The sequence below is a fragment of the Mus caroli genome, unplaced genomic scaffold, assembly GCF_978045245.1.
Source record: "Mus caroli unplaced genomic scaffold, Mus_caroli_1 scaffold_16, whole genome shotgun sequence".
Lineage (NCBI taxonomy): Eukaryota > Metazoa > Chordata > Mammalia > Rodentia > Muridae > Mus > Mus caroli.
Genome location: NW_028227271.1, coordinates 6,080,964 through 6,097,745, shown reverse-complemented (window position 1 = coordinate 6,097,745; position 16,782 = coordinate 6,080,964). Strand labels below are relative to the sequence as shown.

The following is a 16,782-nucleotide window of genomic DNA, read 5'->3' as shown; positions in this document are numbered from 1 at the left end:
AGAGGACAGGTATGAAGGGATAGGGGGATAAGTGGGACCAGGATACATAATGTGATGTTCACAAAGAATCAATAAAAAGTAAAAAGTAAGAAAAAAAAAAGAGTGTATAAATACCCTATAGTATTTATGGGATATGTTGAATGGGGGAAAACGAAAGGTATTTTTTCTAAACTCAGGAACAAAACAAGGGTTCTCACTCTTACTGATTTCTAGCTAGAGCAGTAAGACAAGAAGAAGAAAAGAAAAAAAAAAAAGCATTACAGATAGGAAAAAAGGGGCTGTTGAGATGTCTCAGTGGTTAAGAGCACCGACTGCTCTTCCGAAGGTCCTGAGTTCAAATCTCAGCAAGCACATGGTGGCTCACAACCATCCTCAATGAGATTTGACGCCCTCTTCTGGTGTGTCTGAAGACAGCTACAGTGTACTTACATATAATAATAAATAATAAATAAATCTTTAAAAAAAAAGAAAGAGAAAAACAAATAGGAAAGAAGGAAGTCACCAAATTACCCCCACTTGCTGATGATAGGATCCTATCCTTAAAAGACCATAAAGACTCCATTAACAGACCTTGAGGGTTGGTAAGCACTTTCAACAAAGTAGCAAGATACAAACTAAACATAGTCATTTCCCCCAACAGCTTCTCCCAGAGCCCCCAGGACATGAATCCTATGTCTGTCTGCTCCCCAGGCTTCCCTTGTTGATGCCTAGAAGGGTGATGACCTGCTTCCTTCTAAGAATTCACAGAGAAACAGCAGAAGAGGCGGTGCTGTCAAGGGATGGCTGATGACTAAGGGAAATCTGCCTGTTGTAACTGAGCATCGAGAGCATGGAGAAGTGGTTCAGTTACTGGGTGACCAGCAGCACAAAGATGGATGCACTCCAGTTCCTCAGAGACTGGGTTAAGGATGCTCCGCTGAAAGCGCTAGGATCTAAGTGGCTGCTCTCTGAAGTTTAACTGAGGATTTCCTTGCAATGAGTAGAATTTTCCTTCTGTCCCTGCTATAAGTTTAAACACCCTCACAGCTTGTAAAATGTAACCATCTGGGGTCTGCTTTTATACTTTTGGTTGTGAGCCTGGCCTTTAACGGTTGAGCCATCTCTCCGGCTTTTAATTTGGTAATTCCTTCATGCAATAAACTGACAACAAAAAGTAAAACCAAAACAGAACAAAATAAACAACAGCTTTGGGAAAAGAATTCTCTCCACAGCAGCTTCACATTCACAAATGGGTGCCTAAGGGAGGGCAAACGCAGAACAACATGGAGGGATAAATCTAACCAATCAGGCGAGACATCTTCAGTGAGAACTATACAACACTAAAGAAAGTGAAGACACAGAAAACAGCAACAACTCCCATGTTCGTGGATCAGCAGAATTAATATTGTAAAATTAACTTTTACTGAAAGTGATCTATAAAGAAAATGAAAACGCCATCAAAATTCCACTGGCATTCTTCACAGACATAGAAAAAAAGAAAAAAACCCAACACTAAATTGGGTCTGGTGGCACATACCTACCATCCCAGCTCCTGGATGTGGAGGCAAGAACACCAGGAGTCCAAGATCATCTTTGGCTATGCAGCCTGAGTTCCATGTTTCCAAAACTTAAAGGAAAGAAGGTAAATGGACAAACCAACCGACTGACCTAAAATTCATATGTAAACATGAAAAAGACTCAATAGACAAAGTAGCATAAATTCTGTTGTAAAATTACAGTAAAGCCATATGAATAAAACCAGCATGGTGCTACCAGAAAACCAGACACAGACCAACAGAAGAGGCCATTCGGAAGTGACTCCACACAGTTTTCAGCCATTGGATTCTCAACAAAGGTGACCAAACACAACACAACACAACACGCTAAAGACAATCAGCTTTAACAAACAGCTCTGGAAAAGCCTAAGGTCCACATGTAGCAGAGGGAAACCCGGTCCCTAGTTCTCACACCATGCAAAATCAACTCAAAACTGATCACACAGTATGAAAGACTGACAAGACCAGAGGAATTCTGAATTAAAAAACTGGGCTGGCCGGGCGGTGGTGGCGCACGCCTTTAATCCCAGCACTTGGGAGGCAGAGGCAGGCGGATTTCTGAGTTCGAGGCCAGCCTGGTCTACAAAGTGAGTTCCAGGACAGCCAGGGCTATACAGAGAAACCCTGTCTTGAAAAACCAAAAAAAAAAAAAAAAAAAAAAAAAAAAAAAAAAAACTGGGCTGGAAACATAGCCCACAGTAGCTTGAGGCCCTGGACGTGATGCGAAAACAGTTTAATCCTCCAAAACAACTCAGAACGAATAAATGATCCAATTATAAATCGGGCAAATGAACTGACAACAGTTTTCAAAAGAACAATAATAAATACATAAAACGCTCAACTTTAACATCAGAGAAAAGCAAACCAAAACTACGCTGAGATCCCGTCCGTCCACCCGTCCGTCTCACTGCAGTTAGAAGTCCATCATCAGAAAACAAGTAACATATGTATCGAAAGATGGCCTAGTCGGCCATCACTGGAAAGAGAGGCCCATTGGACTTGCAAACTTTATATGCCCCAATACAGGGGAATGCCAGGGCCAAAAGAATGGGAATGGGTGGGTAGGGAAGTGGGGGGCGCTATGGGGGACTTTTGGGATAGCATTGGAAATGTAACTGAGGAAAATATGTAATAAAAATATTAAAAATTTAAAAAAAAGAAAACAAGTAACATCGGGGAGGATGGGGGTGGGGAAAGACCCTTCATGTGCTGTTACAGGGAATCCCCACTGGGGGCTCCTCAACAAAACTAAGAATAGAAATAATGTATGATTCTGTTATACTACCTCTGGTATATACCAAGTGTGTGTGTGTGGGGGGGGGGGGGGGACAATCAGCAGACAATAAAATTTAGGGCTGGGGAGAGGACTCAGTGCTCAGGAACACTCTCTGTTCTTCCAGAGAATGTGGGTTCAATTCCCAGCACCCACATGGTGGCTCATAACAATCTGTAACTCTAGCTCCAGAGAATTAGATTCTCTTTCCTGGACTCCTCAGGCACCAGACTTGCACGTGGTGCAATTAGACTACTTGTAGGCATGAAATAAAAACAAAATAAGACATTTAAAGAAAGGAATCTGCATTACCATGCTCATAGCAGCAAACCTCATAATAGCCAAGTTAACACATCCACCTAGTTTCCATGAATGGAGTAACAGATAAAGGAAATATAATATACAGATACACTGACACACACAGGACTTGTTATTCAGCTATAACTTGTGATCAGCTGCTTGCAGAAAAATGAACAGAACTGGAGATTATCATGGGAAATAATGCAGATTCAGAAATATAAATATCATGTTTTATCTCACATGTAGACTTTAGATATGGAGTAGGGGTGGGTATGGTGGTTTATGCCTGCAATTCCACTACTTTGGGGTCTGAGACAAGAGGACTGCTACAAATAAAGCGCACTATGGGCTACACAGTGGTAAGGCAGGCCAGGGGTACACACTGGGGCCTTGTCTAAAAAAAAAAAAAAAAAAAAAAAAAAAAAAAAGGAAGGGAAAGGAAAGGAAAAGAAAGGGAAGGGAAGGGAAGGGAAGGGAAGGGAAGGGTAGGGTTCAGGACAACAGGCTAATTTGACAGAGGAAAATGACCCAGGCAAGAGAGGGTCACTAAGAGCTTGTATGATCATATACTTATACGCACGTATTAAAAATGTTACAGCAAATCTCATTCTTATGTACAGTGAAAACATACTATAGAGAACAGAAACTATCACACAGGAAGAATTTAAGGAGACTAAAGGATATATAACTTTAAAAAGGTTAACTTTGGTTTCAAGCAGCTTGGTCACTGAGGGAGTGTTTAGGACGATTAATGGTATGCAGCTTCTAAAGGGAGCGCCACTCCCTGCGATGAGGAGCTGTTGTTCTGAGGGTGAACACTAGCGTGATGACTGTTACAGTGTTCTGAAGCTCCTGCAGCTACATCCAGGCTCATCACACACAGGGTAAGTCTATTAATAACCTCATGAGACTGACTTCTGCAATAGGTAGCATTTCTGTCAGAGTACAGCATAAAACTGAGTTGTAAGACTAAACATGAGGGCTAGAGAAATGGCTCAGCCGTTAAAGGCTAGGCTCTCAACCAAAAATATGACTGTAAACATGAGAACACAAAATGAACTTTAGCAAGCTAATAAACGATTGTTATAAATTACTGTAATTTAGAATCCTAACTTCAGTCTCCCATTCATTTTGCAGAAAGTAACAGCTTTACATAGAAATAAACATGAAGCAAAATAGTTAAAAGCTTTCCTGCTAAATCCAGTGTTTGGTTTTTGGTGAAACTACTACAGCATTAAACAAGGAGAGGGGAGGAGCCCTCAGTCCACACAGCATGATGTTCCAGCCACAAAATGCTGCTCCGGGAACTGTGTGTCTCACTGCAGCACCTAACTACCAAGAAAAATTTGTGGTTTTTTAAAGATTTCCCTCCACATACATTTAGTGTGGAAGTGGGTTCATGGGAGGTCGGGGGATAGCCTGTGGGAGTCGGCTCTCTCCCAGGTCGAAGGGCTTAGCACAGGTGCTGTTGCCTGCTGAGCCGTCGGTCATGTCTGACCTTGACTTACTCCGCATCTGTGCAGCTAACACAGAGATCGGATGTGGCTGTGAGATAAAGTAACTAAGTAACTAAGAAACCACAATTGTATTTCATTTCAATTAGAGGGAAAGGTGCTAGAGCACATGGCTTAGTGCTGCCTTTGAATCGCTAGCATCACAGTTACTACTCACTCATGCATTTTCCAGTCCTTTTAAAATTCCCTGTCTTGGGGCTGGTGAGATGGCTCAGTGGGTAAGAGCACCCGACTGCTCTTCCGAAGGTCCAGAGTTCAAATCCCAGCAACCACATGGTGGCTCACAACCATCCGCAATGAGATCTGGCGCCCTCTTCTGGAGTGTCTGAAGACAGCTATAGTGTACTTACATATAATAAATAAATAAAATCTAAAAAAAAAAAAAAAATTCCCTGTCTTAAGAGCCCTGTTTGAAATCTCAGCATAGCAGTGGTGGATTGTTAACCATCAGTTTTCTATGGAGCATTACAGTCCTGAAGTTCAGAGACAACTTGAATTAGGTGTAACTATATCATGTTCCTTCGTTACCTTAAGCAAACACTGCCATCCGCAAATTCCAGCAGATCTATGATCTATGGGGGGAAATGTGTATTTTTTTTTTTAACAGTTCCTAACAGTTCCTATATAAAACTTTCTAGTTCCAGCTAGGCATGTTGGCTCATGCCTTAACCCCAGTACTAGGGAAGCAAAGTGAATCTCTGTGAGTTTGAGGCTAGCCTGGCCTACAGAATGAGTTCTAAGACAGCAGGGTTATGGAGGATACCCTGCCCCTGCACCACCACCAAAACCCAAAAACACCAGCATCTAAAACATTCTAGTTCCTCTGGAGAAAAGTATTACCTCTGCATTACTAATACTATCCAGAGTTAAGTACATAAAACACTGATGAACACTGACAAAAGTATTACCTCTGCATTACTAATACTATCCAGAGTTAAGTACATAAAGCACTGATGAACACTGAAAAAAGTATTACCTCTGCATTACTAATACTATCCAGAGTTAAGTACATAAAACACTGATGAACACTGACAAAAGTATTACCTCTGCATTACTAATACTATCCAGAGTTAAGTACATAAAGCACCGATGAACACTGACAAAAGTATTACCTCTGCATTACTAATACTATCCAGAGTTAAGTACATAAAACACTGATGAACACTGACAAAAGTATTACCTCTGCATTACTAATACTATCCAGAGTTAAGTACATAAAGCACTGATGAACACTGACAAAAGTATTACCTCTGCATTACTAATACTATCCAGAGTTAAGTACATAAAGCACTGATGAACACTGACAAAAGTATTACCTCTGCATTACTAATACTATCCAGAGTTAAGTACATAAAGCACTGATGAACACTGACAAAAGTATTACCCTGCATTACTAATACTATCCAGAGTTAAGTACATAAAGCACTGATGAACACTGACAAAAGTATTACCCTGCATTACTAATACTATCCAGAGTTAAGTACATAAAGCACTGATGAACACTGACAAAAGTATTACCTCTGCATTACTAATACTATCCAGAGTTAAGTACATAAAACACTGTTGAACACTGACAATGCTGTCTGATCTACTATTTTGTCATAGTCATATGGGTTACTGTCAACTACAAGTGGCTTCCTCACTGGGGACCACAGAGCACAGACCCTGAGCCAGCACTCCCTGCAGCTGCCTTCCCAGCTGAAGCTCAGCCCTCAGTCTTAGGCTGCAGGAGCAGGAGCTCTGGCTCCTCGGGCTCTGCTCACTCAGCCTGTGGCCTGCAGGGCTGGCGTGGCGACAAGAAAACACTTACTTACCTGGCTAGCCCAAGTTCCTGGGCTGGCAGTGGAGGTGACAGGAAGCAAGGAAGCCAGGAAGAGACTGTTGATGAGTGACAGCTGACAGAGACCTTACAGACCTGGGCTCCTGGGAGACAGACTTCTCAGCTGCTGCACTGAGGGTTCCCCATCCCTAGACAGCCTTTCTAGGCTTCATTCGAGAATAAGCACAAACCCTTCAAGTCCAGAAATGAGGAAAATATATAAGCCAGGGAGGGCAGCTCAGACCTGTAATGCCAACACTTGGGAGGATGACGCACAAGGATCAAGAATTTGAAGCCAGCCTGGACTATATCATGAGCTAAAGGCTAGCCTGGGCTACTGAGTGAGGGCTCCCTCTCTGTATGTATCGGCTACTGTAGTAACAGGAAAGAGAAATAAAAGTGATGAGGTTGGGAAGTCGCTGGTGGAATCCTGGCCGGGGCTCGGGCAGGCCCTGCAGGCCCCACCACCCTCAGGGTCGGTTTCCCTTTGCCCTCATCGCTCAGCTCTACTACACAGCATGACAGCGAATGCACCACTTCCCTGTTTCTTCTGTGCTCCACGGATATTTCAGGTTCAGTACAGACCTAAAACTCTCAGAAAAGCACATCTTTACTAGACATTTCCCATTTTACAAATAATGACCTATCTTCTTCAACTAACGAGTTGTGTAAACTCTAGCATGTACCGAGGTACTCGTGAGTCTGTGCACAGAGGCAAAGCTCGGCAGGAATGATCACCACGCTGTGGAATGGACGCATACCACAAGAAACCCCAGAAGACCTGCAGTCAAGACCTGCTGTACTACTTACTAGCCAGGTGACTTTCTTTTCTCATTTGTAAGGTATGAATATAAACTCACCTTTACCTATTGTACGAGGTCAAAAGAATTCAATTATTTAATATACTAATAGAAAGAGCACATTAAAACCCAATCTCTACAGCAAACAGCTACAATCACCAAGATACTGAGTTAAGATGCAACTGAACAGATGCAGGCTTCCTGCTGTGCCGACTGTCTCGTCCTGTCGGTTACGGAGAGCTAAGAGCAAGTCAGGTGTCAGCAGAGCAGCCTTCTTCTGAGAACGTCCATGACTCTAAGATCCTACTCAGAAGGAAAAGTAAACTTACTCACTTACAAAACCAATCTGCACGTGCGTGTGTAAACGTGCAAACCCACGTGTGGAGCCGTGGGTTAGCCTTGGGTGCTGTCCCTTGAGAAGCTCTTTTTGAAACAGGGCCTCTCACTGGCCTGAAAGTCACCAGGGAGACTGGACCAGTAAGCGCTAAGGCCCCGCCCCGCCCCGCCTGACACCTGCTGTCTCTGCCTCCCAAGCGCTGGGATTCTGAGCAGAAAGCACCTTGCCTAGCTTTGGATGTGGATGCTGGGAACTGGCCTACAGTCCTGTCTTTGGTGGAAAGCACTTCACTGACCAAACTATTTCCATAGCCCCTCTCTGGCTTTCTAAAAATAATTTCTTTTTATTTTATAGTTTGTTTTTATAATTGATGAAAACTGTAGCTAGTAAGAGATATTCTAACAAATCAAATTTATTAAAACAAAAAACCTGCTGAGTGAAGCTCATGGCTTTACTGAAGACAAGAATGGTTCAGCAGGTTGTGAGACAGCAGGAGCAGAAAGCAGTAGGAAAAAGAATGTTTTCCCAATCCTTGGGAACTTAGAACAAAACTTTATAGAGAGTCATGATGGGGAGACCAGAGTGGACTAGGTAAGTACAATGGTTTAGGAGCACGCAGCCGAGAGCAGACGGTAGGCTCGCTGCGTGACAGGGCGCTTCTGGCTGTAGCTTTTCCTTACCTCTTCTGCTGTGCTGAAATGCCGCCTCTGAGTTTTCTTAGGGCTTAAAAGACTCCGACGACATGACCCACTCCAGGATGGACTTGGGGCAGGCTTAATGGGAAACGACTTTTCATACGCAGACATGTGGCAGTGGTGATTGGACTTGCCCACAAAGGAGTTTGATAATCCACTGAAAAGAAGTGAGTAAGAAAAGTTACAGTGATGACTTTTACTTCTCAGAAATAACAAAAGCAGGGCTGGGGAGGTGGCTCAGTGGTGAGGGGGCACAGGCTGTTCTTCCAGGGACCTGGGTTCAATTCCCAGTGCCCACAGGTGTAGTGACATTTCTGCAATTTCAGTTTCTTTAAAAACCACAGAAATAGAAGAAAGTTCTTTCGTTTTGAATCTCAGGTGTGGGATCTGGGGCTGCTTCGCAGCAGCTGACCATGGTTTGCCTTGTGCTCTAGCAGAGGCATGGTTTTGCCAGCTGCAGATAGTTTCTGCAGTTGTGTGACGTGTGGAATCCTGGGAAGTTTTCATAGCGTATATAAATGCTAGGGCCCTGAGAGGCAGAGTGGGTCCATGGGGGTTGCTAGCACTCAATTCAGCCCAAAGGAAACGGATTTGCATATTCTGTGATGGTCTGAAGCCCTGAAATGGCTCTCACTGGAAACTCTCATGTAGCACCTATGCTCTCGCTGTTTCCCCTGTATCTGAGGAAGGGTCTGAGAAGTAGGTAGACCAAAACTAACCTTGAGGTCTTCCGGGTTTCGAGGTAAAGACTTCGGCTATTTCTTGGTTTTTGTAGCGCTGAGCCTGACGCTGGAGTGGAATTTCTCCATTGTCCATTTGCACTTTGACCAAAGGTTCTTCTGTCACCTGAGCCAAGGAAACTGTCTGAGGAAGGGTTATCTAAAAGAAAATCAAAGTTTCAGTAAGTTGAACAAATAACTAGATCTGGGCCTCTTTATGATTGCAACCATGTTCCATCATTGCATTCCAAAGTAACGTAGCATATCACCATGCCTCTCATGGAAAAGATCCCAGTCTCAACTGCCAATAAATCTGCAGTAAGGGAACTTCTACAAACTATAATCGATTCAGCCATACTAACCTGAAAATTGATGAAGGAGCTGAATCCTGCCACAGCCATGTGCCTTATCTGCATCAATGTGACTCCGTGGTGTCCACCAAAAGTCAACATTTTACCCCAACTATATCTTGCAAGCACTCCCAGGCCTGGGCCTGAAAGAAGGTAGGCCAGACCAGTAAGAAAGCAAGTGGAGGGCCAAGGAGATTGTAATTCAAATGAACAACAGTTATCGCTTACTAAGCAGCTGGTGTCACTTCCTTCTTGTAATTAGCATGTTCCAGACTTAGAGAATCTCTCAAACTGCTGCTCACACCGGCTGGCTTATGGCAGGAACGAGCCACTGTAGACCTCTGGTGCTAGTACAACCTTCAGTTTCTTAAAGCCACAATCGTAACATAGATCATCAATAATCCAGTGGTTGCTACTGTAGTCAGACTGAGGATCATTTATTATTTTAACTTTATGAACTCTAGATTCTAAACTGCAATGACAGCGAGGAGTAGAGTAACTTCTATGCCTTCCTTTCTCTATCAGGAGGACCAGATATGTTAAACCAGCTCCCACAAAATAACTTCAGACATTAGGCTATCAAACTCCTTGGCGCGTCAGTGGGATAAGTAAAAGTGATAATTCTCTATTCCCAGAATTTGTCTTAACTAACAATATTCTGAAGCTCTCCTTTCAAAGAACATTAACACAGGACTTTGCACAATAGTATGCATTCATGTTATTTAAAGTACTTAGCATGGTATGGTGATACACACCTGTGATCCCAGGACTTGAGAAGCTGAGGCAGGACAATCACAAGTTTAAGGCCAGCTTTGGCTACAGTATGATGGTCTTAACACACGCACACACATATGCATGCATACACTCGTTTGTCTTTTAGTACTCTATCCAAATAAAACACCCTTCAATAAGAAGGCTCCTTAAGCAAACCATGGAACGGAATTTGGGGTAAACATAAGGGGGAGAAGAAGCAACCCACAGTACGGTTAGTATCAAATGATTCACTAGTCAGTGCAGTGACTTAGGCTGACAAAGTAAGTAAATTCATTTTCAAAATGAATTAGAACTTTCTCCCTCTATAGTAAATATGTGGGCTTAACATATGTGATTATTGTTACTCTAAGGACAGATACATGAAGCTACTGAACAGGAGTCTCAGTAAGAAACCCAGAAAACAATGGTTGCTAATGCAGAGATGTAACAGTAGAAATAACTGGCTTTCACACTGCTTGCTAAACGATCTAACTAAAAACATATATTTGAGGAGGAAATCTGATAAAAATACAAATTATCCTGATCGATGTGAAATCTGAGATCCAGGGTTAAGTCAGCACAGCCTTCCTAGAGCACGAGAGCAAGGCTTCAGCTCTACAGGGCTAGGGGAAAGCATTGGCTCCGTCCGGTGGGTCTCGCCCCAGCCAATGACATCACTGAGCAAGCCTCCAATTGCTGGTGGGAGTAAGGGACTAATAAGAGGCTGCAAATCGTTTGTTATTAGTAAAATTTAACTATTTTGTCATCACTAAGAAATTAGAGCTAGAAAGCCAGAAACCAGGTAATTTATTATGTGCTCATACATGATACATACAAACCTAGAATACCCTGAAAACGTAACTGTGGTTATGTTCTAAGGATGAAATGACTGAGTGCTTTTTTCTCCAAGTTTTCAGCAGAAACAGGCAGTACTTTCATGAACACAGTAAACTACTAAGATCAACAACGGACTCCGCTATTTAGAGGATGTCTGCTCACCTCCCCTCAAGCTCCTTCTAAAAAATAAAGAATAATGTGTCAGATAATCATCCACTGTGACAGTGACCCACTGCCCCCTCTTAGCACCGGGGCTGATGAGTCACTGCAGAAACAGCGCTACACAGACGTGATCTACGACACGTTAGCTGCATAACCTAATTACATATTTTCTAAAGATATCGATGCACTTAAAGGATTAGAAAATTCTTTTCATCTCAATCTTTTTTTGTGGTTCTTTGGGATTAAAACACTTTAGATTTCTTCCACTGTGTTCCTGATAAGGCTGGCTCTTAAAGAAAAGTGCTGCATTTATGCTTTGTAAGCAGTTCGGACGTAACTTCCTTACAATAGTTTAATCTCGAGCACTTGAGAAGAAGTTTTGCATGGCATTATTCAGAGTTAGGTCCAATAGATTCAAAATCTGGACTTTCCCATTTTCATTTCCTCTTGGAAGACAAGAGTATGGCAAAGCAGCAAGCAGCAGCCAACAGCAGCAATGCCCGATTAGAAGACTCTGGCAGGTACCAAGAGATGCACATCAGCCCCATCAGCAGGGTGGTGCTCAGGGTCAAAGCAGACAGCAGAGACAAAACTGTGCAGCGTCTGTAATGAACTGGAATGGGGATGGCAAAGGAAAAAGTTTCTAAAGTACATGGGAAAAAGTAGCTTTGGTTTTGTTAGGTGCTGGGGATCAAACCACAGGCCCTGTGTAGGCACATTAGATGTAAAATTCTGTTTGTAAAGTCTATGGCATGTCATAAACTTGTTTAATCAATAACTAGGTGAAATCTGAGAGATCAGTTCTTGGGACCCTTTGGGGTGGCATATCAAACATCCTATGTATCAGGTAGCTAGCTACATTACAGTTCCTAACAGCAGCAAAAGCAAAGTAACAATGAAAATAATCTTGTGGGTGGAAGTCAGCACACCCTGCGGAACTGTAGGAACTCCTGTACTGAAGGGCCAGAGTGAAGGAGGCAGAGAAGCACTTAGCTGAGCAGACAGATTTGAATCCTGATTCCAGCTATAGACGGTCACAGAGACTCAATCTAAGGATAGCGTCGTACTCTTCCTCAGTATGTGTCACAATCTACTGGTAGTTGTCTCATGTATACAAAACTATTACAAAATATTTTTACTTTCTTAAAAAGGTCATAAACTCAAGTGGGAGATAAACTTTAGTGAAGAACTTTTGGCATGAGAATCAACTTGCGGTCTGATGATAAACACAGGAAAGTGTAACTCTCAACAATCTGTGACTAATTAGGAAGACAAGAACCTGGTGAAATACTGCTACTCAAGAACATGAGGATGTGGGGTGATCTCAAATATATCTTTGTCAGGATTAAGGTTCAATTAAACTTAAAGAGAAAAACTATATGAATGCTTTTAAGAAGTATTATTAGCAACTAACAAAGGAGTAGTGGACTTAAGCCTAGGGAACACAGTGGTGACACAGACTAAGGCACTGGACATCGCCCAAGTCACATAGCCCAGTTACGACGGGGACCTCAGCCAGATAACCTGCTATTCTGTACACCACTGGCCAGTATCATCTGGAGCACTCTATACCAAGCACTGCACATGCAGCAAAACAACTCTGCACTCGTATTCACAGGAATAAGTGTGGTCAAACAGAAACCTCTCCACGCTAGTTCACATTGGTTTGTTTTGTTTTTTAAATCAAGTCTAAAAAACAGTTTTTTAGACCTTTGTGAAATTTGAAACTACATACACATAAGAGACTATGGCTATGCATAACAATGCCACAGATTAAAAATTAACAGAAAACAATAAATATGAGGGAGAACTTGTGAACTGACAGAAAACAAAAAAAATACAAACTTTAAGTTACAAAGATTTTATGTGTCAAATTATATAATGTGTATGAATATATATAGAGAGAAAAATCACAAGAGGCCAAAGAGAATGGCATTAAGTAATATTTGGGTTTTAGTCAAGGGGTTTTAAGTCTAATTTTCTATACAATTGTTTGCTATAAAGCAATCATTTAAAACACAATGGAATGATTTTATCCAATGGTAAACTAGCATATAAAATAACAAGCAAATATAGCACGACTCAAACGGAAATATTAATGATTGGATTTTATTAATCTCATAATCATCTTCTTTGTAGATTTAATTATGATCTATCACACCAGATTTCTTTGTTACCAAAAGGCCTTTTCAATAACGACTAAAGAGCTACTTTCTCAGTTCTTTTACCATTGAAACTCTTGACACATACTATTTGGAGGCCACTGTGCAGCCTGAGGGGAAATCTAGTGCCCGGGGTGGAGTACCGCCCACCTGAGGAACGCACACTTAATACAACACAGATCTAAAAGAGCATCATACTAACGTCTTTTTAGGGGAGGAGAGCTCATCCTGGTGACAAAGACTCCTGAGAAAGCCAAGTAATCATGATGACTGTGTGCATATCATTTCCTATTTACCACAGCGTCTCCTTACAGAGACGTCTCACATAGCAGGCTCTACAGTAGTCCTTTTACTCCCACATGTGTGGCAAACTGAGATTCTGAGTGATGCTGAGTGAAAGGCCTGGAAGGTCACTGTAGTCTTCCTGAGTCACAATGCTCAGAGATGAATAGACAGATTGAGTTTTCCAAGTCACAGACAGAATACTGTCAGAAGCCTACACTGTAGGAAGGGGTTAGATAAGGAGGCCTGATGGCCAGGGACAGGAGTCACCTAGAGAATGCTAACTTCTGTCATGGATTACAGGCTGAACAGCAGAGTCTTTGAATGCACAGCACATGGCTGTGGCAGGTGCTACACAGAAACATGTGGTTAATACCTCCTTGCCCTGAAGGAGACTCGGGCAAAAATAAATGTTCAGGTTTAATTGTTTCAAGAACAGACATAAGTTAGCTGTGTGGTTTAAATCAATACCAAACAAATATCCTCTGTATTACATGCACATAGCAAAACAGAAACAAAACAAAGCAAAGCTATACTATTTTCTATAATGGGATAGTAGACAAGGAGAACAGATTGCAAAACAACTCTTTCACTCAAGGATTAGTATTTGACTAACATTACATCCAAACTATTATAGTGACCAAATACATATACATAAACACCTTATTAAAATGATGTTTTAATGGAAAAATGTCATGTTGCTTTTGACAATGCTTTCAACTTTTTTTTGGACAGTATAAGGAGGGAACCCAGGGCTGTGAGCACAAGAGTTACAAGCGCTCTAGCACTGAGCCGTGTCCCGATACCTGCTAATGTTTTCACTTTCACAGATGGTAAACACAAAGTGTTTGCTATGAGGAAATGGGAGGGGCATGCAGTGACTGAATCCAAGTACTGAGCCCATACCTGAGTGATAATCTGGACGATAGGCTGCACTTCTTGTAGAACACGTGAAAGATCCGTCTAAAGTCCCCTGCCTGAAAGGCAAGCTCTGAAAACAGAAGATTGTTTTCTTAAATCATATTTTTGAAAATTAAAGAGAATAAGTTTACATTAAGAAAACATCACTAAACAGAACTATGATGAACTTTGCAACTCAATATAATAGGTATATATCAATTATATTATAAATACCTGCATTCTAGCAAGAAAAAGACATCTCAGGAAATTACTGGGATTTCAGTGGAAAGTTGGAAAATAATGATCTGTTCTACAACGTGAAGGGCGCTCACTGGACGGTGGGTCTGCATTTACCATATTCCATCAGACAAGGAGATATCAAAGGTTACAGAAGCTCAGAAAGTCATCTTGCTTTTGCTTTTGAGGACATCAGAGTAATTCTCGTGGGGAGTGCTGTTGCAGTCTTAATCCAAGTGGAAGCTGTAAGCATCTCTGTGACACCTTATGATGGTGGGGGACGAGTGTCCGACCTGCTACAACAAGTCCTCTCACTCAAACTACTCCTGGTTTTCCTACTGACTCAGAGAACTTTCTCTGTTTTAATTTAAAATTTAATGTATTATTGTCCACCTGGGGCATAAGCAAGGAGTCAGTTCTTTCCTTCACCATGTGGTCTCAGGAATCCACCCAACGCCATCACATCTGGCACAAAGTGTCTTTCTCAGCATAGAAGTCAGCTAGGGATGCTTTTAGATATGGTTTCTGTTTCAGCGATAAATGCTCAAGATTCCCCATCAGGCCTGGCTCTCAAGCAATGCCCATGCTCTGTTGTGTTCTGAGCCTTTACCAATTACATCATAGCAAGCTCAGGATGGCTGTTCATCACTTCTGTCCCCCAAGCTATGCTTAGTAACTAGTTTAAAAGAACAGAGATCTGTGTGTCAACAACAGTGGTGATGAGGGTCATCTGAACTGTGTAGGCCTCCTGGCCCAAGAGGTTTCAGTGGAGAAGAACTTTAATATGTGGCCAAGAGACTGTTTTTGTGATTTTTTTGGTGAAGAATGTGGCTGCTTTTTGCATTGTTCAAAGACTCAGCCTGAAGCTAAGGTAAAGAGACTCAGATTAATTACACTGACAAAGGAAGTCTCAAAAAAATCACAACAGAGACTTTATTCTCTGGTTAAGTCTGATGAAGAGCATTTTGAACAAATGTATCAAGCTGAGAAAGGAAAAATAAAAAATATATAGTTTGTGCATTAAAGGGACACCAGGAAGTGAAATGGAGCTGAATCCTTTATTCAAGGATATTAAATTGAATTTAATTCAATTAAATAGTAGTGATCTTGGGGCAAGAGCCCACCCAGCTAAATTTATGTCTAGGCATGGTAGTACAAGCCTTTAATCCCAGGAGGCAGAGACAAGCAGATCTCTGAGTTCAAGACCAGCCTAGAACAGAGCAAGTTCTAGGTGAAGAAAAATTTAAATCCATGCTTGGTAGACCACACCTTTAATCCCAGTGTTTAGGAGACAGGCATGCCAATCTCTTGAGTTCAAAATCAGTCTAGGGAGCAAGTTCCAAGACAAGCAAGCTTAGGCAAAAAAGGAGTTGGAAAACAGAAAGCTGGTGATAATGTAATAGAACAAGGGGGCCATGTTCCAGTTTCAGCAAGCAGCAGAACTCAGCAGCTTTGGCCACGTGGCTCTGGCTTTAGAGTCCAGAACAGAAAGAACTACTGGGACAATTGATGCTAGTTGTGATTTCACTGCAGTGACAACTGTGATTTATGCACACATGGCTCCGTCTCCTGGGGGTTGGCTCAGGCGACTTGATTCTTGCTTTGATGATTTGTGATTCTCTGGTCACCTGGAGCTGCGGTGGAGTCCAGTATAGTTTGCAGCAGTGTTTGCAAGTCCTTCTCGCCAATTTGATTTTTTTACTCCTTTTCTCAACAAGTCAGTGCCTTCACCATTTTCCTCCACTAAGGACGTAAACGTCACTTCTGTGCAAGTCCCTGTTATATGATACTTGAACTAAACTGGCCCATTAAGCCCCACTTAAAGTATTCCATCCATGGCATTCAAGTCCAAAATCCACATTCTTCTAAACAAAAGCATGGTCAGGCCTATCACAGCAATACCCTAGTCTCTGTACCAATTTCTGTCTTAGTTAGGGTTTTACTGCTGTGAACAGACACCATGACCAAGGTAAGTCTTATAAAGGACATTATATATTTGGGGCTGGCTTGCAGGTTCAGAGGTTTACTCTATTATCAAGGTGGGAACATGGCAGCATCCAGGCAGGCATGGTACAGGAGGAGCTGAGAGTTCTACATCTTCATCTGA

The 16,782-nt window shown here is 42.0% G+C and overlaps 1 protein-coding gene across 4 annotated transcripts in view; it reads right to left on the bottom strand.

Annotated features, from left to right (window-relative positions):
• The window catches only part of Senp1 (SUMO specific peptidase 1), a 56,484-nt gene that overhangs the window by 30,308 nt on the left and 9,394 nt on the right, over positions 1–16,782 (bottom strand). For all 4 annotated transcript variants that reach the window (XM_029469610.2, XM_021183836.3, XM_021183837.3 and 1 more), the window contains 3 exons: positions 14,445–14,529; positions 8,993–9,152; positions 8,259–8,430 (listed from right to left, as the gene is read on the bottom strand). In XM_029469610.2, the coding sequence (XP_029325470.1) occupies positions 8,259–8,430; positions 8,993–9,152; positions 14,445–14,529 (417 nt within the window). The remainder of the gene's footprint in view (positions 1–8,258; positions 8,431–8,992; positions 9,153–14,444; positions 14,530–16,782) is intronic.